This window comes from Somniosus microcephalus, chromosome 15 (genome assembly GCF_052327205.1).
Source record: "Somniosus microcephalus isolate GS21.2 chromosome 15, FLI_Smic_1.0, whole genome shotgun sequence".
NCBI classification, from domain to species: Eukaryota; Metazoa; Chordata; class Chondrichthyes; order Squaliformes; family Somniosidae; genus Somniosus; species Somniosus microcephalus.
In genome coordinates, this window is record NC_141001.1 from 111,651,345 (window position 1) to 111,677,870 (window position 26,526).

At 46.2% G+C, this 26,526-nt stretch overlaps 1 protein-coding gene across 1 annotated transcript in view; it reads left to right on the forward strand.

Moving 5' to 3' along the window:
* The window catches only part of LOC147107159 (doublecortin domain-containing protein 1-like), a 731,408-nt gene that overhangs the window by 38,365 nt on the left and 666,517 nt on the right, over positions 1-26,526 (forward strand). The window contains exons 2-3 of the mRNA XM_086008298.1: positions 9,659-9,901; positions 14,544-14,703. Of these exons, the coding sequence (XP_085864424.1) occupies positions 9,659-9,901; positions 14,544-14,703 (403 nt within the window). The remainder of the gene's footprint in view (positions 1-9,658; positions 9,902-14,543; positions 14,704-26,526) is intronic.

The following is a 26,526-nucleotide window of genomic DNA, read 5'->3' on the forward strand; positions in this document are numbered from 1 at the left end:
AATACTTGAAGGAGAAAAAATTGCAGGGATATGGGGTAAAAGCGGGGAGTGGGACTAACTAGAGTGCTCTTTGAATGAGCCGGCGCAGGCTCGATGGGCTGAATGGCCTCCTTCTGTGCTGTACTATTCTATGATTCTACTATAGAACACAGTAAGCTAGTTCAAAATAGAACTGTGCAAAGAAGGTTATGCAGGAGTATTTACAAGCTCTGGCCACATATTTTTCTGTATTTTCCTAATGATAAGCATTACTATTTGATTTATACATATTTATCACAATGTGGAAAGACCACACATACGAAATTAGATGCCTGTTAGAAATAAATAACTGTGAATATTGAATAATTCATAAATATTTCTAAAACATGATGGTACTGTATCACCAATGTAGGGTGCAGTTTACGATATTTTGCACTTTCAAAAATGTTAATAGTTCTAGGCCTAGAAATTGAGTGCCCTTAGCGCCGATTTTGCGGCGCTAGAGGGCCTAGCGCTGCAATTGGCGCCGGCGCCGAAATTGCCTGGGGCCCTTCCGCCGCGGTAGACCGGTAGCGCTGCGCCGGCACCGATGACGTCATCGGTGTGCGCAGCGTCCCGGTTGCCATGCCGACGGGCCCCAGCGCCGAAATTCAGTTGCGGCCGCCTCGCCCGTGGCAGCCGCAACTAAGACTCTGGCAACAGAGTCTTACAAGTCTTTGCGCCGGCGCATTAAAGGCCCCGCGGCGGCCGGCCGCTTTCCCGCCGGCCGCCTGGCCGCAGCTCCCTCCCCGGACTTCCCCCCCCCCCCCCCCCCGGAACAGAAGCAAGCCCGGCACTTGTCCGAGGTGCCGGGCTCATTTTTAAAAAGATTTTCGCGGGCCGCGGCCGGGTGCAGCCAGCTCCTCCTTAAGGGAAGGAGGAGGCCTGCACTTCCCGAGCCTGCCGCACCGCATCGGGTGCCGCAGCGCCGGAATTGCGGCGCGAAACGGCAGTTAGCGCCGATTTACCGCCGCAAAGACCCTTCAGTAGCGCCGGCAGCCGTTTGGGCGCGGCCCTGCTGAATTTTTGGCGCGCGCAGGGGGACTTAGCGCCGGCACTAACTTCCGGCGCTAAAGCCCTGGCTAAGCCAAAACTCAATTTCTAGGCCCTACTCAATAGTGGAATTAACTTGGATTCATTGCTTATTTCACAGTGAGTGTGTTCTGGGCCATCCATGTGCTTTATGCTTGTACAAATATGAATTGCAGTCAGAGGAAAATAAAAGTGCTGCTGGATTTCAAGAGCTTCCGGCTGTCTTGACCTTACACTCTAGAACTCTCTGCCTAAAACCCCTCTGCTTTGACACTTCTCTCCCTCCCTTTTAAGAGTTTTTTTACTGTCTCTTGCACTATGCTTTTGGTTATCTCTCCTAACTCTCTTACTCCTTCTTGGCTTTGGTTTCTCCTCCATGAAGCACGTTGGGATATTTACTATGTAAAAGGTGTTAAGTTACAAAAAGAAATATCCCCAGGCACATCACAGAAGCATGAGGAAACCTACACTGAACCTAAGGAGAAACTAGGAGGGGTGATCAAAAGCTTCATCAGAGGTGGATTTTAGGATGGTCTTAAAGGAAACGTGGGAGTTGGAGAGGCATAGGGGTTTAGGGAGTGAGGGTTTAGGGAGGAAATTCCAGAGTGTGGGACCTAGGAGGATCGAATGAACTGCTGCCGATGCTGATGTGAAGGGAGGAGGAGGTGTACAAGAGGCCAAAATCAGAGGAAAAGAAGTATTGCGGGGGGGGGGGGGGGGGGGGGGAGGCGGGGAGGGGTGGTTATAAAACGTCTTCCTCATTTATCATTATGTCTTCTGGTTACTGCAGTTGCATTTACATTTGCATTATCTCCCTACACTGCCCTCCTGAGGCTGCCCTGGACGGCCAAACAGGAGAAGCCACCCTCTCTCCACTTACTTTCTGCAGCAGCATCAGTGTTGTATCGATAAACGAGGTGTTTTTCTGGTGTGCTGCTTCATTACATGCCCAGATACCCACATTTGTGCCCCAGTTTGTCTAGCTGTGCAACCCATGCTTCTCTTTAAATTGCTGCTGCAACTATTTAAAGGGTGGTAGTAGCCATTGCTGCCTGCCATCATGTGTGCTCCCAGCTGTGGGCTGCTGTGCGGGTGGGAGCTTACACAGAACAGCCAATTAGATGTACCCCTCAAAGTTTTGGTGAGAATGGCTGTGTGAAAGCACTCGGGGGAGGGATGGGAATGGCGGCCAGCTGTGGATCATTATCACCCAGGAGCACAGGTACTGGAAAATCCATCCTGTTAACTCTTGGTGCTAATATGAAAACTCCCCTTTCTGATCATGGGCTTCTTTCCTTTGTGGTACTGGTATTGTGGCAGTGGAAGTGCTGGGTTGGCATGGCTCTGGAGGAGGTCTTTCCCATCCCTCACATGTCTCTAGGCAACAAAGGATGGGAGTATGATGACTTCAAGTCACTGTGCTACTGTCCCTTCTCCCCAGCTGGGTAATTGGATTTAGAGTAAAATGTTGTGAGGTCTATGTCACTGCAAGGGCTGCCAGCCTTGGACTGGTACCCATTCAGGACTCACTCCAGTTACCACTTCAAATGCTGCGTTTGATGTTGGACCCTTTCAACTTGATTATATTTTAAAATGACAAGCCACTTCTCTACAGAGAATGTTTTAGATGCAATTGCCTATGGAATCTATAAATTCTACACTTTGAAACTTGCTTTAATTGAAAAGTTTTTAAAATTTCTGTTGCACTTTTTTTAACACAATGCAACCTTGCTGTTAGTTGTGTGGATGTACAACATACTTAATGTATCTGTGTGATTATCTGACTGCAAACATACGGAAACATACACATTGCACAATGCTGGTAAGTTAAGGGCATTGTGCAATGTGACATTTCTACATTGCAGATTAAATAGAGAAGGCAAGGTAAACCTAGAAGTTAAATGGGATTTAACTGAACTACACAACAGCATTGTGTCAGTTAGAAAGTCAAGAATACTAACACATGGTAATGGATTAGAAGGTTTTTTGTCTGCAATTGGTGGATTGTATATATAAGTAATGCCTGCCCATGCGAATTCTCACAAATAGTTGTAGTGTTGGAAGGAAAAAAAAGAGTATTTGACATGCATGTAATACTTTGGCATCAAGCCGCAGCAAGTCTAAAACCCTGCCAACTGTCATTATCCTTCTGGTAAATTCAGTTCTTATAAACTGTGTGATAGCACAGGACTGCATAGTTCCCATTGAACCAGAGCCTGTCTGAGTAGCAGCATTTTCCACTCTTGAATGGGACTGTTGGCCTCATGGGGATTTGTGTCTTAGAATGTGGTAAGTGATTAGATTGGCCCAGGTTTTAAAATGCTCCACTGTTCTACTGCTGCTGAAAGACATTTCCTACTCTTCCCAGCCAGCTTTGTCAAAGCAGTGGATTATCTCTGTGGTCTTCTTTGTGATGTGTATTCTAACCTAATGCCAGTTTACTAAAGGCTTGCGATATGTAAGAAAACGCTCTCTCTCTCTCTCTTTCTATACATTTCTATAACTTGATAATCACATTGTTAAGTCAGGATAAAAATAATAATCTTTATTATTTGTTGTCCCTGTTGTACCAATGTAGTTGGGATAAAATAAGATTTATTATATAATCTGAGTTTATCAGATTTTTAATATATATATAGATATAAAATAACTGATACAAGACTATTAAGGGGATCAGCCAGCATCACAAACAACAACAGCAACAAAATCCAATACAATTAGTTCACGTACATCTTCAGAACCTCTGAGATTGTACTACAGTTTTTAGCTCTATTCTAACTATAGCCTTGAAATGACTGTTGGCAATATTAGCGAAAGAATACTTTAATGTGTTCATATGCTGTTCCCCTACCTTCTATTGCAATGGAGCCGTTGACCTGTTTATTTTAAATGGGCTGATGTCTCTGTTAAAATCACAAACAAATGAATGCCATTAGAATACATTAAAGATTTGTCTGTGGACCATAAAACCGTAGAATGTTACAGCATAGAAACTTGTCAAGTTTGCCTCCAAATGTCACCTAATCAAATCCCACTCTCCTGCACTGTCTCCACAACATTTAATATCTCACCCAGTCAAATCCCACTTCTCTGTCCCCATACTCTTTAATATTCCCTTTTTTTCAAGCAACTATCTAATTGCCTTTTAAAATAATCTACAGACTCTGCTTGAGTAACACTTTGCGGCAGAGAATTCCACATTCTAACCACCCTCTGTGTAATGATTATTTCTTCTAACTTCCCTGTTAATTATTTTTGAGATCATCTTAAATATGTGCCCTCTCATTACCATCTCACTAACCAGTGTACAATCTGTCACTATTTACCCTCTCATAACCCTGCATAAACTTGAAGACCTCTATCAGATCACCCCTTAACCTCCGCCAAAAGTAATTTCTAGGCTCCTGTCCAGCCTAATAGTCATTATTTTCTATATTTCTTTTGTCATCCCATTTCCTTGCCTTTCTCTGTTCTGGAGGGTATTCTGGTGCGGCTGTAGCTTTTTCAATGGCTGGAGCAGAGTGAGTCAGCAGACAGTGGTTCTTCCTTTCCAGGAAAGGAATGGCTCCCCATGTTTAATTGGGAGACGACTTTGAGATCAATTTTCACAAGACCGCTTATGCCTCCTGTTTTTGTCAAGACTTGAACGAGGATTTCTATTAACTATAGATTGTAATCGGTTTGTGCTATTTGCACCTCAGTTCAGGACTACATCTATTCCAGGGGCTGGCTTAATTCCCTTCGCACTGCACCATGAATTAAATGTTTATATTTATGTTCATCAAGGCAAGGGATGTTAGCACTGGGAAATGGAAAATTTCCTCATTTTAGGCACAACGGTTTAGTATCCAGAACTTTCAAATCAGTTATGGCACAGTCAACTACCAAGACTCTTCAACTCTAGCTGAGCAATTGGTTTTAGCCCGAGTCTCAAGAGAACATCCCCCTAACATGTGACTTTTTTCCAGTATGATTTTTCCCCACAAAATATAAGGGGGGAGAAATTCGGTATCGCCCCATTTGGGGCGCAATTATCGGCCGGGCGCAAAGGTTAGCGCCCGGCGCAAATTATCGCCGCTGACTGCAAAATTCGCCTCTCTCGCCCCTGGAGGTGATTGCAGCGCTAAATCAGGCACTTCACATCTGTCTTAAGGTGCAAAGGCCAAGGAGCGAGGCGCTAACTCACAGCGCTGGCGAAGCTCATGTGATTTCAGTCAGCAATGGAACACAGACACACTGGCACCGGCCAATTCTTAAAGGGGAGTTCTGATGAATGGTCATCGACCTGAAACGTTAACTCTGTTTCTCTCTTCACAGATGCTGCTTGACCTGCTGAGTTTCTCCAGCATTTTCTGTTTTTATCTTAAAGGGGAGGGTTTATCTTGGTCTCCATCCACATCCTGTTCATTGCAGCCTTGAGTCTTGGCCTGGAGAGACCTGTACATCAAATCTGCTGGAAAGAACAATGGAGAGACCCAGGGAAAGAGCTCAGAGTGCAGCCCCCACAGTCTCTTCTAAATAGGTACAAGGAAGAGCAAATCAAAATGAACCTGCAAAGTGCTGCTCAGTACCCAAAACTCCTTCACACAGTGTAGAATCTCTCCAGAAGTCTCTCTCTCTCTCTCTCTCAGAATGCATGGTGCAAAAATGTCACCAACAAAAAAAGGCAGGAAGTGGTCGCCTTTAAATAGCGCTCTACCCAGTCCCTTCCCGACTGCAAAACGCTCCTCTCAACCTGTCGTTGCTAGCGGCAGGCGTTAAGGCAGGGGACGCCACTCAATTTCCAGTCCAGGGCGCTACCGGGGCGTTGCGCACTCGACTGACGTCACGATCTGCCGGTGCAGGAGATCGTGGTGATAGTGTATAGCGCCGCCGCAAAATGTCCAGTCAATTTCGCGAGAGGCGCAGATATCGCCGCGCCCGGGCACTAGTTGGTTTATGCCCCACTTAGCGCCCTCTTAAGGCACTAATGGGTGGCGCTACCAACTGAATTTTTCCCCAAGGCCTCTCTGAGAAAGAGATTGTCAATTTTATGTTGTGGTTCTATGAAAACTAGGTTGAGTATTAGGTGGAGACTGCACAAATGCATTTCACATAAAGAATTTGCATTTACCTACTATCTGTCACATCCTCAGGATGTCCCAAAGTGCTTCAGAGTCAATGAATGACTTATGAAGTGCAGTCACTGTTGATCTGGCACAATTACTGTAATTAGTGTAGTATGGAGTCAGCTGGACTGAGATGTGCTTACTGGTTACAGCAAATAGCACTATGGTAACAGGAGATAGGTTTGATGAGATCCAAAGATTTGTTAATTTTGACATTCTTTTCAAACTAGGGAAATTATGGGGGAAAAATTCGGTTGGTTTGTGCCTCCCGTTATCGCCTTAAAAGGGTGCTAATGGGGCGCAAAGCAACTAGCGCCCGGGCGCGGCGATGACTGCGCCGCTCGCGAAATTGACCAGACATTTTGCGGCGGTGCTAAACAATACCGCCCCGATCTCCTGCGCCCGCAGATCTTGACGTCAGTCGAGCGTGCAACGCCCTTGTGGCGCCCCTGACCGGATATTGAGTGGCGCCCCCCTCCTTTCCGCCTGGCGCAAACAATGACAGGTAGACTGGAACGCTTCCCAGTCGCTGTGGGGCTGGGGGGGTGGCGCTATTTAAAGGCGGCCTCTTCCTGGCTTTTTCTGTGGTAGACATCTTTGCACCACTCATTCTGACAGAGAGATTCTGAGAGAGAGAAGGAGAGACTTCTGCATAGAAGTCAACGCTGTGTGAAGTAGCTTTGGCTACTGAGCATCACTTTGCAGGTACTTTTGGATTTTGACCTTCATTACTTTGATTACGAAGAGACAATGGGGGCTGCACTGATTTGGGGCATCGTCCTGCACCTGCAGAATCGGAGGCAACAGAGACGCAGAGAGAGATTGGCAATCATACCCTCCCAGGGTATTTCGCCAACAATTCTCCTACATTCATTTGTCTGAGGAGCAGTGTTTGCGAAGGCTGCGCTTCAGCAAGGAGGTGGTCACTGAGCTCTGCCACCTGCTGCAGCCAGATCTGCAGCCTCTACTGAGGACCAGGACGTCTCTGTCGGTGGCAGTGAAGGTCACAGTGGCTCTGAACTTTTATGCCACCAGCTTCTTTCAAGCAACTACTGGGGACATCGCCAATATCTCCCAGTTCGTGGTCCATTGCTGCATCAGTCAGGTCACAAATGCCCTCTATAAAAGGAGACGCCAGTACATCTCTTTCCTGATGACCCGGGCCAAACAGCATGAATGCGCATTGGGCTTTGCGACGATAGCGGGCTTCCCCATAGTGCAGGGCGCTATTGACTGCACGCATGTGGCATTGCGTGCATCGCATAACAATGCAGAGGATTTCCGCAACCGCAAGGGGTTCCACTCCTTAAACGTCCAGTTGGTCTGTGACCACAGACAGCTGATACTCACTGTCAATGCCCGCTATCCTGGCAGCAGCCACGATGCATTCATCCTGCGCCAGACTACTGTGCCAGAACTTTTCCAGGCATCGCATCAGCCAAGTGGTTGGCTCCTCGGGGACAAGGGTTACCCACTGTGCACCTGGCTGATGACACCGCTCCGTAATCCCAACACCCCTGCTGAGCTGCGGTACAACAAGAGCCATCTCGCCACCAGGAACATCATTGAGCAGACGATCGGCGTGCTCAAGCAATGGTTCCGCTGTCTGGACCACTCAGGAGGAGCCCTGCAGTACTCGCCTGAGCGAGTCTCTCTCTTCATATTTGTGTGCTGCATGCTGCATAACCTGGCAATCCGCAGGACCCAGTCAATGCCACCAGGCCTTGGAGCACCACCGGAGGAGGAGGAGGAAGAGGAGGAGGATGATCATCAGCAGCACCGAGGCGGGAGGCCGGCCCACAATGTTGAAACTGCAAGGGCCGTCCGTCAACGGCTGATAACAAGCCGCTTCTAGGCCCCTGCTGAGGAAATGACTTTTGCCATGGAGAACAACATGAATGAAACCAACCCGCAACTCCTAAGCCGGCCAAGGCAGCAATGAGTCCAAAGACCAAACATGTACATTTTGAATACAAAAACTTATTTATTTTACAAACTCTGTGTGTGTCATTTCTTCATGACAAACTAATAGAAACAAACACAAAAAATCATTCATTAACATAACTGGTTCTCACAACCTGGAGATAATGTCCAAAACACTAAACAAAAGTTTGAACGTGAACCTCGGCCTTTAATAAAAAATTGACCAACATTTCGTCACACCTCCTACTTTTTGCCCTTCGAGGGTGATCTCCTTCCCTTGCACACTTCCCCCTTCCCACCCTACTGCTCCTCCGTAATGGGGCCCCAGTGGCTGCAGCAAGGCTGGTGGAAGGCTGCTAATTGTCAGAACCTGAGACTGCAGATGCCCTTTAATGTAAGCAGCCATGGTCTTGCCTGATGTGCCTCCCATAGTTGAATAGCCCTTACTGTATGCAAAGTGTGGAATGTGCGTCTGTGTTTCATGAGAGGGCCATAGGTGTTGGATGAGTGTTGGGCATTGGGGTTTTAAGCCCCTCTGGGCCATAGACTGAGGTTGAGATGGAGGGATGGAGAGGTATTGAAAAAAAGCCACTCACCCTGATGACCCGAGTGAGGTCGTTGAACTTTTTGCGACATTGGATATGGGTCCTGGTCACCATGCTCCTGGAGGAGATGTGCTGAGCCACCTCCCTCCACATTCTTCTGTACTCGCGCGGCAAAGGCCTCCTGCCACTCTCAGAGAAGAGTATAGATCTTCTGCGCTCCACCGCGTCAACCAGAGCCTCCAAGGCCCACTCGCTGAAGCACTGAGCTTGTTCTCTCACCCTCTCCATAGTCCTTGGCAGGAAAATGTAGTCCCAGGTCTCTCCAGGCCGAGATTCAAGGCTCCAATAAGCAGGGTGTGGCTGGAGAGCAAGATTGACCCTCCCCTTTAAGAACTGTCCAGCGCCAGTGTGTCTGTTCCATCGCTAACTGACATCACCTGTGTTGCGCCCGCGCTCTGAGTTAGCGCCTCGCTCCTCGGCCTTTGCGCCTTAAGACAGGTGTGCAGCACCTGATTTAGCGCTCCACTCACCTCCAGGGGCGATAAAAGCCAAGTTTGCAGTCGGAGGCGATAATTAGCGCCAGGCGCTAAACTTTGCGCCCAGCCGATAATTGCGCCCCAAACGGTGCGATACTGAATTTCCCCCCCTATGTGTCTTGAAATTAGATAATTCTTGAATTGATGCTTCAAAATATTCCATAGAGCATTCAAAGTTCTCGCTGCTTTGAAATGATACACGCCTGACAAAGTCTGGAACGTTACTTTGTGTTGTTTCATAAAACACAAGGCCTAATTCTCACGTCCCCAGTGGGAAGCTGTGCTAGCAGCGGTACAGGTCAGAGAATCGGTGCCACAATTTTGTAGCCCTGTCTCCAACCTGTACTCCTTCCGAGTGCGTCTTCCACTCTGGGGATCGTGGAATGAGCCTCACGGTTATTAGAATGCCCACAACCATTAAACAGATGTTTTGTTTAATGTAGCTAAATAAAGTAAAAATCAGAATTTTCTATTTAATGTCTCTCTTTGTATTTAGAAAATGCAGATCCCCGTATAAAATGACAATCCGTATACGCACTCAAAGAGGAAAACCGTCTTTGCGGTCTCCAGTTGGATCTCTTCCTTGTTCACAGTCTAGAAGATCAGGATTCCAAAATTCAGTCGAAAGCTGTGGTGTGATTTCAGACTGTGAAAGCAACATTTCAATTTGTAAAAAGAAATGCAGCCTTCGGTTTCCAAGGATCAAAAGATGTTTGAGTGCTCCCCCTGGATCAGTCAGGTAATTACATCCAGGCATTCAAATTTCCTAAGGTTACTGAAAATTAATGTTTCAAAGTTGCCTTCTACATAATGAAGAAAAAGAAGAACTTGCGTTTAGTTAGCACTTTTATCATATTGCTCAGAAATGACCCAAAGTGCTTCAGATGCAATGAATTACTTTTGAAGTACAGCTACCTTTGCAATGTAGGTCAATAGGGCAGCCATTTTGTACATAGCAAAGTCCCACAAACAGCAATAAGATGAATGACCAATGAAACTATTTTGGTGGCACTGGTTGAGGGAAGAATGTTGGCCGATGAAAGTAAATGCTTATTGCTCAAATACATCTTTATCCTATTAAATTATTATCCTCTGTGCATTTTTTTTAATGTAAGCTAAATTCTCCATGTTCTTCAGCAAACCCTTCTTTCCCCATTAAGTACCACTCACCAGCTAAGGCAGAGCTTCTATTTGACCTGTTATTGAACCAGCCACTAACAAGCACATCATAGCAGTGTGACAAGCACATCATAGCAATTTTGCCAACTTCATTCCATGTGGTGCCTCCAACTCTCCCCACTTCCACCCAACCCCCCCAAAAAAATAAAGTTCAACTGAGAAAGGAGAAAGTTGCTCACTATTTGTTTTGAGTTTTAGGAATTATTTCTTTCAGAACTATTCCTTTGTACTACACTAAAATTATAATAAATCTTCAAACAGAAATATTGGGCTGGATTTTCTCAATGGGAAGCTTTTGGAGGCGGAACTGCTGCTTGCCGGTTTTCAATCCCGCCTCCATCAGCTTCTGGCCAACCAGTGGGATTTTCCCCTGATTGACCTTGTTAAGCCCGCCCAGCGGGCTCAGCAGGCCGATTAGGGGGAAGTCAGTGACAGAGCACATCAACTATGATGTGTCATCTGTCAAGAATTTTTGAAAGAAGAAATGTCATCGTTTGACAGCTCTGTGAAGCTGTCAAACACTGACGTTCTGTGTAGTTTGATGAGTCCTTGTGTTCAGGACTCATCAAACCTTTCAACTTTGCAGAAATCAGCTGGCTGTTGAGTCGGAGGATCCAACAGCCAGTCTGTGATCTCTACAATGGAGATGTCGGGACTTCGGCTCCACAGCGGCTGAAGGCTATAGGTAGAAACAAAGGTAAGTTAACATTTTCTAACACTTTACACTCACCTCACATACTTACCACTCCACACTTGCACCCATCACTCAGCTCTACATCGCACTTTCAGACCCCTCCGACCCCCGCAGACCTCCTCTTCGCCTCCTACACCCTGGTGGGGATCCCCCAGGTCGGGAAGCCCGCACTTCAGTGCCAAAAATGGGGACAATCCTATTTTCTGCCTGTTAACTACCTGTTAACAGGCAGTTAATAGGCTTTAATCCCTTCCCGCCTCCAAGGTGACGGGACCCGCGGCTGGGTGGCTTCCCGCCTCCTGGCAAGAGGGCACGGAGGCGGGTTGGGGGCGGGTTTGCCATCCGCCCCCAAATTCTGCAACTTTCCCGGCAGTCCCGCCTCTATACCCGCCTCCTTGGGGCTGAGAAAATCCAGCCCATTGTATTTCGGGGATCTCCCATGGTTTTGCTCATGGAGTTTAGAGCACAGTTGTCCTATTTAGCTGATGTGATGGAGCTCTTTTTAACTTCTCCTGCCCCTTTAAGACCATTGTTCAAATATTCTCTGTGGGAATAGGCAAATCCAAGGGTTGTAGTTGCTCGTAAATTTCAGACTCCATGTTAGAAAAACACAAAAGGAATTGCTGGTTCACTTTCTCTTTTTTTAAAGATTGTTTGGGCGATTTTAACCCTACTCGCTCAGCAGAAACATGGCGGATGGGCAGTTAAAATTGCCCTTACCTGTCTGAAAGCCGCCACGATCACAACATCTGCAATTTTAACCTGCTCTCCTGAGCAGGCAGCAAGGACAAGCGCCCAGAGTCAACAGGGTCCTTCTTCACATATACATGTTGCGGCCCAATTACATCATTGAAATCCGACTGTAATTTTAACTCAGGCCTGAGCGGGCAATCCACTTAGAGTTAAAATCGGGGCCAGAGGGGAATTTTAACCCTAAAAAAAGGGTGGGTTTGGAGCGTGGGGGCAGTTAAATTGTTAAAAATTGGAATCCCGACCTCAACCCGCCTCCAACCCGCCCAATTCCGGTTTTAACGGAGGCGGGAAGGGGACGGGGGACGGGGGGGGGTAACGGGATGGGGACGGGGGCGGGCGACCAACCCGCTGCCAGGAGGCGGGACGTCAATTTAAATATTACAATGAGGCTGGAAGCCTCTTCTTTAATCTCCATTTTGTTTTTAACTGTAGCTAGTCGGGTTTTACACACTTTGTAAAACCCAGCAGTTACAGCAAGTCGAGGACTGCTGCATCCAGGAGGTAAGCGTCATTACACCTACCTCCTGGATCCAGGGTCCCTGCCTAGCCCACCCCCCCCTCACAAGGCCTCCAATCACCCCCCCAGGCCTCCTCCCCCACGAGGCCTTCGATCATCCCAACCCCCACCCCCAGGCCTCAGATCCCTCCACAAGGCCTCCTCCCCACTCCTCCGGCCTTCCCCGTGCACCTCCCGGCCCGACCTTCTTCAGACCCAACCCCCCCGGCATCTCTGGCTGCCCCGCGGCCCATCGCCCTGCGAACCTGGACAAACCTCCCCAACTTGCTCGTTTGGCCGACCCCGGCTCCCGATCTTCCTTGCACCCACCCCCCCCAGCCCCCCAATGATCACCACACCGCAAACCACCCCCCCCCCAGTGATGATCCTCATCCCCACCCCCTCCCAGCAATGTTGCTGCCACTGGCCTCGATGTTGCTGCCACTGGCCCCAATGTTGCTGCCACTGGCCTCGATGTTGCTGCCACTGGCTTCGATGTTGCTGCCACTGGCCTCGATGTTGCTGCCACTGGCCTCGATGTTGCTGCCACTGGCCTCGATGTTGCTGCCACTGGTCTCGATGTTGCTGCCACTGGCCCCGATGTTGCTGCCACTGGTCTTGATGTTGCTGCCACTGGCCTCGATGTTGCTGCCACTGGCCTCGATGTTGCTGCCTGTCTTGTTTTGCACACTTTGTACAAAAAAAAAAATTGCAGGACAACGATTACAGTTTAAACTCTTTTAATGAAGCATCAGGTCTGTGTACTCAATCAACAGTACAGCACCGTGTGGACAAAATGGAGTCAGGACCCCTACTGGGTCTTCTAAACAATAGCAGTCCTTACAGATGCCTGCAGGCCAATGACAACTCAGCATGTGATCACATGTGAATATAATAGGTATTCCTTACAGATGCCTGCGGGCCACTGATAATTCAGCATGCAAATGTTACACTGCCACTGGCCTCGATGTTGCTGGCACTGGCCTCGATGTTGCTGCCACTGGCCTCGATGTTGCTGCCACTGGCCCCGATGTAGCTGCCTCCTGGCCTCGGTCCTTAGCAACCCCCACCGTGCTCCGCCGGGCGACCCTGGCCCCACCACGAACCCTCCCTCCCTCCTCTGTGCGGCCTAGTGTCATCGGCTTACCTGCCCAGAGCAGCCCAGCCTCTCAATCTGCCTGGCTGCAGGTGGGAAACAGAGGCTTCTCATGCAAATCAGGCCCTGCCGTTAAAGTCAGCAGGACCTGCGGGAAACCCGGCCTCCCAGGTTTCCCGCGCCCCCAACCCGCCTTCCCCATGAAAATTCAGCCCATGTTTCAGATTAGCAGCAGAATAATATGTTCTACATTACATTCTATACCATGGTCCGTATAAAACAATATAAGAACTGATTTACCATGAGCAATACCACAGAGATCTGCTAGTAAATATTAAAAATGCTACGTCTAACACATGTAGACATCATATTCCAAGCACCACAGTTTTTGTTACAGATGCAAAATCATCTTAAAGTTACAGGTCCTCCTGAGCTGGAGCCTGAAACTGAGAAACACATTCCAGTCTGCTTCTCTGACCAAATAGCAATGAAACCCTTATTGTCCTGTGCGGTGGTTATTCAATAATAATTAGACTTTGTGTTCTTAAAGGACAGAACAATGTAGCAGAATAAGGCATTGTGCATTATATTGATTTAATACTCCTGCCCTTATAAAATAGCATATCATCTGACTTGTCCTTAGCAGTGCCATGGGAGATCTGCTAGTATATATAAAAAGGTCTTCCGTCTAGCACTGCAGACTCATACCCCAGACATCACTCTGTGACAGATACAAAACAAGCTTTTTGCCAGTCATTGAGCTGGAGTCTGTACAAACAGTAATAATAACTGCCCCCAGAATTACTTCAATAGTTTATAAGCAGCTGGAATTACCTGGGATTGCCACTTTAAAACGGTGGTCTGAAAGTGGCAGGCCAGTTTAGCAGCTAAATATCACAACTGTACTCTAGACCCGTGACTACCTGTGAGCAATGCCAGCAGATATCCACTAGTCATGATCGCATTGAATGGTGGAACAGGCTTGAAGGGCTGAATAGCCTACTGCTCTTTCTATGTGCCTAGTCTCTTAAATAATAATTTACTCAAGTCTTCCTGTTCATAACAATTCACTTGTTTAATATATTTCAAACACATTATCACGACTATTGCATTTTGCTCATTGTTGCTTGTTTCATACCCTGGACTCATTTCACTTTATACAGGAAGGCACATTCTTCATTATCTTCAAGGCTCCTGTCAGCTCACAGAGATTGCAAACAAAAGCCACTCTTTAAAAGTCAGCAGTGGATCATAAAAGTGGTAGCCTACAAGAACGGGACGAGCAATTTCTCTGCAAAAGTAACAGCACCTAACATCAAAATGGTAATGTGAAGAGTTTCTTTATGGCACTAGGTACAATGGTTGTACTGAGAATCATTTCTAGCTCCACCTGGTGCTAATATGTAGTTGAATAAATTTAATCTTTAGGTCTTAAATTCCTCAGCCATTTCACATTTTTAGGCCATGAAAGTGGTGATAATCTTCCAAAAGGCCAAACATGCCCAGAGTATTATTCATGGAGGCAGCTATTAATAGGATTATGGGGTAACAATTGGACCTCGTTGTGCCCATCTTAGTGGCGTAAAATGGGCGCAAAGAAGCCCAATTTTGTGGACCAATGTCCTGTGCTCTAAGAACACCTGAAAAATGTCCAACCCAAAATTGTTCTAAAACAGGCATAAGAACATAAGAAGTAGGAGCAGGACTAGGCCATACGGCCCCTCGGGCCTGCTCCGCCATTCAATAGGATCATGGCTGATCCGAACCTAGACTCACGTCCACTTCCCTGCCCGCTCCCCGTAACCCCTAATTCCCTTATCAGCTAGGAAGCTGTCTATCTCCGTTTTAAATTTATTTAATGTCACACCTTCCACAGCTCTCTGAGGTAGCAAATTCCATAGATTTACTACCCTCTGAGTGAAGAAGTTTCTCCTCATCTCAGTTTTGAAACGGCAGCCCCTTATTCTAAGATTATGCCCCCTAGTTCTAGTCTCACCCATCAGTGGAAACATCCTCCCCGCATCCACCCGATCAAGCCCCCTCACAATCTTATATGTTTCGATAAGATCGCCTCTCATTCTTCTGAATTCCAATGAGTAGATGCCCAACCTACTCAACCTTTCCTCATTAGTCAACCCCCTCATCTCCGGAATCAACCGAGTGAACCTTCTCTGAACTGCCTCGAGAGCAAGTATATCTTTTCTTAAATATGGAAACCAAAACTGTACGCAGTATTCCAGGTGTGGCCTCACCAGTACCCTGTATAACTGCAGCAAGACTTCCCTGCTTTTATACTCCATCCCCCTTGCAATAAAAGCCAAGATTCCATTGGCCTTCCTGATCACCTGCTGTACCTGCATACTAACCTTCTGTGTTTCATGCACCAGGACCCCCAGATCCCTTTGTACTGTAGCACTTTGCAGTTTCTTTCCATTTAGATAATAACTTGCTCTTTGATTTTTTCTGCCAAAGTGCATAACCTCACACTTTCCAACATTATATTCCATCTGCCAAATTTCTGCCCACTCACTTAGCCTGTCTATGTCCTTTTGCAGGTTTTTTATGTCCTCCTCACTCACTGCTTTCCCTCCCATCTTTGTATCATCGGCAAACTTGGATACGTTGCACTTGGTCCCCTCCTCCAAATCGTTAATATAGATTGTAAAGAGTTGGGGTCCCAGCACTGACCCCTGCGGAACACCACTAGTTACTGATTGCCAACCCGAGAATGAACCATTTATCCCCACTCTCTGTTTTCTGTTAGATAGCCAATCATCCACCCATGCCAGTATATTACCCCCAATCCCGTGATTTTTTATCTTGTGCAGTAATCTTTTGTGTGGCACCTTGTCAAATGCCTTTTGGAAGTCCAAATACACCACCTCCACTGGTTCCCCTTTATCCACCCTGTTTGTTACGTCCTCAAAGAATTCGAGCAAATTTGTCAAACATGACTTCCCCTTCATAAAACCATGCTGACTCTGTCTGATTAAATTATGCTTATCCAAATGTCCTGTTACTGCTTCCTTAATAATGGACTCCAACATTTTACCAACCACAGATGTTAGGCTAACTGGTCTATAGTTTCCAGCCTTTTGTCTACCTCCCTTTTTAAATAAGGACATTACATTAGCAGTTTTCCAATCTGCTGGGACCTTTCCTGAATCCAGGGAGTTTTGGAAAATTACCACCAATGCATCCGCAATCCCTACCGCTACTGCTCTCAAGACCCTAGGATGTAAGCCATCAGGTCCAGGGGATTTATCCGCCTTAAGTCCCATTATCTTACCGAGTACCATCTCCTTAGTGATTTTAATCGTGTTTAGCTCCTCCCCCCCTATAGCCCCCTGTTTGTCCAGTGTTGGGATATTTTTAGTGTCCTTTACTGTAAAGACTGATACAAAATATTTGTTCAGCGTATTTGTCATCTCCATGTTCCCCACTACTAATTTCCCGGTCTCATCCTCTAAGGGACCAATGTTCACTTTAGCCACCCTTTTTCTTTTTATATAACTGTAGAAACTCTTGCTATCTGTTTTTATATTTTTTGCTAGTTTACTTTCATAATCTATCTTCCCTTTCTTAATTAATCTTTTAGTTATTCTTTGCTGGCTTTTAAATGCTTCCCAATCTTCTATCCTCCCACTAGATTTGGCTACTTTATATGCCCTTGTTTTCAGTCGGATACTGTCCTTTATTACTTTACTTAGCCACGGATGGCTGTCTTTTCTTTTATGCCCCTTTTTCCTCAGTGGAATATATTTTTCTTGAAAGTTGTGAAATATCTCCTTGAATGTACACCACTGCTCATGTACCGTCTTACAACTTAATCTATTTTCCCAGTCCACTTTAGTCATCTCTGTTCTCATACCTTCACAGTCTCCTTTATTTAAGCTTAGTACGCTGGTTTGAGATCCAACTCTCTCACCCTCCAACTGAATTTGGAATTCAACCATGTTATGGTCACTCATTCCAAGGGGATCCTTCACTAGGACATTTTTTATTAATCCTGGCATTTGGTGTCTTACATTTGTTTTAGGTTCACAGAAATTGGGCAGCAATGAGTGGGGCAGGCCTCCCCGCTCAGGAGTCTTCAGGCATCACTACGGCCGCCAACTAAAAATATAGGGCCAGAAATTCAGTGGGCTTTGCGCCCAGTTACCGCCCAAAGAGGGCTTCTGCGCCAGTGGAGGAGTTTGCGCTGATATTCAGCGCTGCGGTAATGGCGGCGGTAGCCGGTAGCGCTGCGCCGGCACCGATGATGTAATCGGTGTGCACAGTGCCCCGGTTCCGCCCCGCTACCGGCCCGACCCCCATATTTAGTTGCGGCCGCCTCTTCCGCAGCGGCCGCAAACAATGATGTGAAGACCGGGCCGTGCTGCAGCCTTAGTGGCGCTAGTTAAGGCGGAGGTGCGGCCGGCCGCTTTTTCGGCGGCCGCCTGCCCGCACCTCCTTCCCCGGCCTCCTCCACCAGCCCCCCCGCGGCATTGCCGGCTGCTTTCCGGGAGCCCGGCACTTCTCCGTGGTGCCGGGCTCATTTGCCGGCACTAGCGAGCGGCGATCTCTGAGTTGCAGGCACCTCCCCCTTAGGAGAAGGAGGAGGCCTGCAGTACCGCAGCCTGCCGCTCCGCAGCGGGTGGCGCTGCGGCACCTACAGCGCTGAAATTCAGTTTCAGCGCCCCAAGCGGGGGCGGGCACACCCTGGAATAGCGCCCGGTTCCGACTTGGGGCGCAAAAACTGAATTTCTGACGGGCGCAACTGGCTCCGCGCGCAGCGCTAACTTTTGGGCGCTAGCCAGCTGGCGGGGCCAAAGTGAATTTCTAGCCCATATTCTTTTTAAAGACATTTTTATAAATCCTTCCTGTGGAGCCAGGAGGAGCAAAAGTGCTGCCCCGACTCCACAGTCCTTGCGATTGCTTCCCATTGCCTGCTACAACCCCCTCCGGGGGCTTACCCTTGGGCCGCTGCCGGCGAGTCAAATGGACCGACATTCACGTTGGTAAAATGCGTGAGCTGCTCTCTGGAGGCACCAGAGAGGCCAGCAGCTCATGTATAATTACAGACCGGTAAGCCTGACATCGGTAGTGGGGAAAATGCTAGAGTCCATTATAAAAGATTAATAGCAGAGCACTTGAAAAACAGTGACAGGATCGGACAAAGTCAACATGGATTCACAAAAGGTAAATCATGCTTGACTAATCTACTGGAATTTTTTGAGGATGTAACTGGTAAAATAGATAAGGGAGAACCAGTGGATGTGGTGTATCTGGACTTTCAGAAGGCTTTTGATAAGGTCCCGCATAAGAGATTAGCATGTAAAGTTAAGGCACATGGGATTGGGGGCAAGGTATTGACTTGGATAGAGAACTGGTTGGCAGACAGAAAGCAAAGAGTTGGAATAAACGGGTCCTTTTCCGAGTGGCAGGCAGTGACTAGTGGGGTACCGCAGGGATTGGTGTTTGGACCCCAGCTATTCACAATATATATTAATGATCTAGACAAGGGAACTAAATGTAATATCTCCAAATTTGCAGACGACACAAAGCTGGGTGGGCATGTGTGCTGTGAGGAGGATGTCGAGAAACTCCAGGATGATTTGGACATGTTGGGTGATTGGGCAGAAGCATGGCAGATGCAATATAATGTGGATAAATGTGAGGTTGTCCACTTTGGTGGCAAAAACAGGAGGGCAGATTATTATCTGAATGGCAATAGATTGGGAGAAGGGGAAGTACAACGAGACCTTGGTGTCCTTGTGCACCAGTCGCTGAAGGTAAGCATGCAGGTGCAGCAGGCGGTTAAGAAGGCAAATGGTATGTTGGCCTTCGTAGCGAGAGGGTTTGAGTACAGGAACAAGGATGTCTTGCTGCAGTTGTACAGGGCCTTGGTGAGACCACATCTTGAGTATTGTGTGCAGTTTTGGTCGCCTTATCTGAGGAAGGATGTTCTTGCCATGGAAGGAGTTCAGTGAAGATTCACTAGGCTGATACCTGGGATGGCAGGAATGACGTATGAGGAGAGATTGGGTCGATTGGGCTTGTACTCGCTGGAGTTTAGAAGAATAAGAGGTGATCTCATTGAAAATTATAAAATTCTGACAGGACTGGACAGACTAGATGCAGGAAGGATGTTCCCGATGGTCGGGGAATCCAGAACCAGGGGACACAGTCAAAGGATAAAGGGTATGCCATTTAGGACAGAAATGAGGAGAAATTTCTTCACCCAGAGAGTGGTGAACCTGTGGAACTCTCTACCACAGAAGGCGGTGGAGGCCAGTTCATTAAATATATTCAAGAAGGAGTTGGATATATTTCTTAAGGCTAAAGGGATCAAGGGGTATGGGGAGAAAGCAGGGACCGGGTACTGAATTTCGATGATCAGCCATGATCGCACTGAATGGCGGAGCAGGCTCGAGGGGCCGAATGGCCTACTCCTGCTCCTATCTTCTATGTTTCTATGTTTCCAAATGTTACTGAGGTCCCAGACCCAATTTTGGGCCGGCCTCAGGTCTCTCGGTTATGGCAAAAGCTGCCTGCGCAGCACCAAGCCTGGGACCGAAAATGGAACCAGGCGAATTTCTACCCCTATGAGTCTGGCTCTCTAGTAGCATAATTAGAGTTTTAGACCCCTGTCTCACTGCTATTTTAAAGGTATTCCCAACATATCTTTAAGCAATCAATTTGGGATTTTATTTCCCATTGAAAGACACAAGGATATCTGTGACTAAGTATCCCTAATCGATTGTTCAATTATGCGTGGCATAGTGATTCTCCCATTGTACCTAAGAGCAGCTCACTATTTTGTATGGGCCAAACAACTGAAAGTGTTACGGGGATAAATTGAAGAATATCTTGACTTTCAAATGAATTTTGTTTTAAAAAATGATGTGAATGAATCCTTGCCAAAGAGTTCAGAGAATCTAGAAGGCACTGCTTCAGAAGGTCACGGATGTGAAATCAATTGAGGTATTTAAAAGGGAGATGGATGCTTCCTTGGAAAGGGTATTAAGGGATCGGGGGAAAGGACAAGCAACTGTGATGAAAAAGATAAAAGTTACCATGTTAACAAAATAATAGAGCAGGCTTGAACGGCCGAAAGGCCTCCTCCAACTATTAAAAATAAACTGCTGTAACAATCAGACAGACAAGCATAGTGCTGCCTATTAAAACAACTGAGATTAATTCACATTACAAGTCAAACCATTTCACCATTTTTATGCTTCATCGCAAAAACAATTTTAAAAGTATAATCCATCAAATTGTGGAATATACAGTAAAGGTTACTTTTAATGATATTTCATCAATAAAACACCAGAAAAGTAGCAGCTCTGCTTATTATAGTGTTACAGGGATATTACAGTAACGGGTAGGCTGTATACCACAGTCGCCATGTTACCTCTTTAAGTACCGAAATCTCTTTGGCATTTACTTGAGAACACACTTTCCTTGACTGTAAGGGAGAATTGCTCAGGTTTCTATTGACGCTTTTCTATACCGTGCTAATGCCGCAGGTCCTGTACAGCCAGCTACAGCACCAATGATAAACTTACCAGATCCTTTGGTGCTAGTGACTGGTACAGTAGCATAGTAGTTATGTTACTGGACTAGTAATCCAGAGGCCTGACCTAAACATAAGTTCATAATCCCACCATGGCAGCTGGGGAATTTTAATTCAATTAAATAAATCTGGAATTTAAAAATAACCCATCTGGTTCACTAATGTCCTTTTAGGGAAGGAAATCTGCCATCCTTATCTGGTCTGGCCGATATGTGACTCTAGACCCACAGCAATGTGGTTGACTCTTAACTGCTCTCTGAAATGATGGCTCACCGCCACCTTCTCAAGGACAATTAGGGATGGGCAATAAATGCTGGCCTTGCCAGTGATGCCCACATCCAATGAATAGAAAAAAGACTCATTTGCTTCCAGCCTTAGAGAACATGGCGAGTTCGTCTTTAGTATTGCCACGTGTCGGGACCTGCGACACTCGTGCAGTAAAGGGGTGCATTTACACTGCAAGTATAGCCTCAGTGTGTGGCGATTTCAGCTTCACACTGACACTAACCTGGCAGTATAAGTCTGGAATAAAAACAGTATGGAATAAAGTATAAGTCTGGAGTTGGGGTCTGAGCAATGCAGAGTAGAAAACCATGAAAATACAATCATAGATAGAGTCATAACAGCACAGACGGAGGCCATTCGGCCTATTGGGTCCGTGCCAGCTCTCTGTAGAGCAATCCAGTCAGTCCCATTCCCCCGCTCTATCCCCGTAGCCCTGCAAGTTTATTTCTCTCAAGTGCATATCCAGTCTCCTCTTGAAAACATCGAGGCCGCGATCTTACCTGAAGAGGCGCATTGGGGGCGGAACTGCTGCCTTCCGGGTTCTAGTCCCGCCCCCGGTGATGTCTGATGCACAGACGCTATTTTGCATCAATTGGCCTTGTTAAGCCCTCCCTGTGGGCTTGCCGGCCAATTAAGAGAAAGCTGGTGTCAGATGACATCAGTTGATGATGCGTCATCTGCCAGTTTTTTTAAAGAGGACACACTCATTTTTGTTTGACAGATGATTTTTCAGTGTTTGACAGCATTGAGGTGCTGCAAACACTGACAATCACTATACAAAGGTAAGCCCTTGCACCCAGGCTCTCCAGTAACTCCCTCCTTAGGATAAAACAGATGGCAGCTGCCGGTGAGGTTACAGAAGTGATCTGTCACTGGTGAGCGAGGTTCTCCCAATGAGCTGGGGCTACACAAACACTTCAAACCTTATTACCTACAGAAAAGTCTAAAAACATTTAAAATGATTTTCCCAGCATTTCCTTAGCTCTGAAACTCACCAGTGTATCATTGGATCCTTCACACCACTTCTGCAGCTGTCATCAATGAAGAAACATTACAGTAGACTCAAAACACGCCACACTTACCTGGCATGGAGTCTGGACGTCGGGAAGCCCGCAGTCAACCTGGCAAAATTGGAAAAAGCCTCTTAACTGCCTGTTAACTACTTGTTAACAAGCAATTAAGTGGCTATAATCCTCTTCCCGCTGCTAGGAGTTGGGCCCCTGCGCAAATCGGGGACCCGACTCCTGGGAAGATTGATTAGAGGCAGGTTGGAAGTGGGTTTGGGACCCGCTGCCAATCTTTTTGATTTTGCCAGCAGTCCCGCCTCCACACCCGACCCCTGAGCAAAATCGAGTCCTGAGTGTTTCTGCTTCCATCACTTCCGTCGGCAGCGAATTCCAGGTCCTCACCGCTTGCTGTGTAAACAAACTTTTCCTCACGTCCCCCCTATATCGCTTGCCCAAAATCTTAAATCTGTGTCCCCTAGTCCTTGTACCATCAACTAGTGGGAACAGCCTTTCCCCGTCTAGCCTATCCAAACCCATCATAATCTTGTACATCTCTATCAAATCACCCCTCAACTTCCTTTGCTCTGATGAAAACAAATCCAGCTTCTCCAACCTGTCCTTGTAGCTAAGACCCCCCATCCCCGGAACCATTCTGGTAAATCTCCTATGCACCCTTTCAAGGGCCTTCACATCCTTCCTAAAGTGCGGTGACCAGAACTGGATGCAATACTCCAGTTGTGGCCTAACCAGTGCTTTATAACTTCCCTACTTTTGTACTCAATACCTCTATTTATGAAGTCCAAGATTCCATATACTTTGTTAACTCTCTCAATATGTCCGGCCACCTCCAGGGACATATGCACATTAACTCCCAGGTCCCTCTGTCCCTGCACACTCTTTAAGTGTGCCATTAAGTGTATATTGCCTCTCCCTGTTCCTACTGCCAAAATGCATCACCTGACACTTTTCTGTATTAAATTCCATCTGCCACTTGCCTGCCCATTCTGCTAGCCTTTCTATGTCCTGTTGCAGTTGATTGGTATCATCATCACTGTTTGCCACACCCCCAGGTTTGGTGTCATTGGCAAATTTAGAAATTCTACTCTATATTCCAATATCCAGGTCATTTATATATATATATATAAAAAAGCAGTGGCCCCAGCACTGACCCTTGAGAAACACCACTGTCTACCATCCTCCAGTCTGAAAAATAGCCATTTACCACAACTCACTGTTTTCTGTCCTTAAGCCAATCTGCTTTGTATATAATACATTTTTACAACCTCTATTCTAGCTCAAATACAGATGGTGTGAGTGAAATGTCTAATAGTTGTAGACAGCATTGACCCAAATCTCTATCTATCCTGTAGCTCTCTGCGTTGAAATAACATCTCACAGCCATGCAGTATTTTACAGCTGAAATGCAGGTGATTCAATAAGCACTTTAGCAAAGTGGGAACAAATTAGTTACATCGAGACAATGTAATATTTAAGAGACAACTTCACAAGAGCCGCAATTTCATGTTATTCCAGTTGGTGAAGGAGTTAATGCCATCTTTTCCCTTAAAGGGTTAAATGGTAGATTTAAATACAGCAATTGTCTTACTTAAAAAAAAATAGGGAATGATTTCCTCTGTGCACCATTAAAAGCAAAATTGGAAACTCTTTACAGTCTTCTCTAACTTAATTGGCTTTTGTATATTCTCTCAGAGGGTCATGAATTTTTGGAATTCTCTACCTCAGAGAGCTGTGGAGGCAGAGTCATTGAATATATTTAAGGCAGAGATAGACAAATATTTGAGCTACAGGGGAGTCAAGGGCTATGGGGAGTGGGCGGGAAAGTGGCTTTGAGGCCAAGATCAGATCAGCCATGATCTAATTGAATGGCGCGAGGGGCCGAATGGCCTACTCCTGCTCCTATTTGTTGTGTTCTTATGTTCTTGTAATAGCGCCACCTGGTGGACTACTGATGTATATAATAATAAAGGCATGTGCAGCACAGTTCTTAATTATATATATGCTGTATCTCAAGATATCACAGAATTGGCGATGAGGATGTGATTGCAGATTCCCTAGCTGAAAGTTTTGTTGGAGGATAATCCTGCCAACTGATGAAGGGACTGTTAGAGGTTCTTTGTTTTGCAGAAAAACTAAAAAATCCGAGGTAAATTTTGAGGAAATGTGGCTGACGTTGACTGTTGACGTTGCCAGAGTCCAGATGGCCATGCCTATGGGAATAATAGGGTGCTTGGGTGAGTTCCATCATAGACTTTTGGAACATATGTGGAGCGGCTAGAAATGTTTTTCACCACGAATAGTATTGTCAAAGTCCCCAATGATGTAAACCATAACCGGGCGGTTTTAGAAATGAAATGGGCTATTTTTTTGACTGAAGCAGGCCCTGAGGTGTATGAAACCCTGAAAAATGTGCTTGTTCCCGTCAAGCCGAAGGACACGCCACTGAAGGAGATCCTAACCAAGTTAGAACAGCACTATAGTCCTGAGCCCCTGGAAATTGCTGAAAGTTATTGTTTTGGAACACATGATCAATTAAATGATGAGGGTATCAGTGAGTACATTGTAGCTTTAAAAAGTTAACCATTCACTGTCATTTTGGAAACTTTCAGGACCGAGCTTTGTGTGACCACTTTGTTTGTGGGTTGAAAAATGAACGTATCAGAAGTAAATTGTTGACAACCACTAACTTGACTTTTGACTTAGCTTGTCAGACAGCTTTGTCGATGGATATGGCCGACTGATAATCCCGAGAGTTCTGCACCATTTTCAGTCATCAGACAACCGAGGTGAATCGGCTGCAGGCTAAAAGTAAAATGCAGTTGGGCCCCAAGGCCTCAGCAACTGGCCAAGGTAACAGTGCATTGAAGTCATGCTATCGGTGCTTGGGACAACACATCTCTCAAAGCTGTCCATATGTGAATGCAGAGTGTTTCTACTGCACAAAAACTGGGCATCTTGCGAAGCCGTGCCGACAGAAGAGTAAACCGACTGACAATGCTAGAGTAGAAATCGCCAGACACTACATACCATTGAAGAGAAGCAACAGGACGAGGCGTTTCTGGAGATTCACGTCATCAGGAGCACAAAGACATCTAACAGCGATTCGCGAGGTATCATCATCCAAGTAGATGTCGCAGGAACCAGGATACCCATGGAAATCGACACTGGTGCATCCGTGAGTGTAGTACCGGAATCACTATATCGTGACAAGTTGAGTGATTATTGACTAGACTCAGGAGAGCGAATCCCTGTGGCAGGAAGTGTCACCATACCAGTGAAATACAAGGATCAGCGTCAGAGCTTGCCTCTCATAGTAATGGCAGGAGACAAGCCTGCCTTAATAGGTAGAAATTGGATGGGATCACTGAAGCTGGATTGGAATAAGATTTTTCATGTGGAAGCGAAATTTGCATCGAAAGATGATGTCATCAAGCAGTATCCGAAGGTGTTCCGCGAAATGCGCAGTCCGTTCCAAGACTTCAAGGTGAGTGTCAGAGTGCAGAAGGATGCAAGACCAGTTTACTGCAAACCAGGTCCCGTACCATACGCACTCAAGGAGAAAGTTGAGCAAGAACTCAAAAGACTAGAAACTGAGAACATTATTGCTAAGGTAGATCTGAGTTATTGGGCTATACCCATTGTTGTTGTACCTAAGTCAGCTGGTAAGCTAAGGTTGTGTGGTGATTATAAGGTAACAGTAAACCAGGTTTATCTACGTTGCCAAGTGTGGAAGATTTATTCACAACCCAGACAGATGGCCAGGTCTTTTCGAAGTTAGATCTAACAAATGCCTACCTACAATTTGAGTTAGATGAAAAGTCCAAGTCATGCTTGACTATAAATACTCACCGAGACCTATATCATTTCAATAGGCTACCATTTGGAGTGTCTTCTGCCCCCGACATATTCCAGGGGGTGATGAACCAAATTTTGCAAGGGATTGAAGGTAGGGTTGCAAAATTCTGGGAATTTTAAAAAAAGGAAACTTTCCATGGGAATTTTCGGGAATTTATGGGAATTTTGGGAATTTATGGGAATTTATGGGAATTTTGAGTTTTTTTGCACACTGATGGTTTTTGTCTCTGACCCTTATATTATCTTTGTCGTCAAAATAGACATACTGTTCCATACAAATAAAAACAGGCTTTCAAAACTTTATTTAGGTTATAATTTTGAACTTTATTGAACCCCCACAAAAAAGACCCATCTAAAATAAAATAAAAAGAGCGTCAGCTTATTTAGCCTGTAATTTGTCCTTATTTTGTCCCTTTGAGTCTT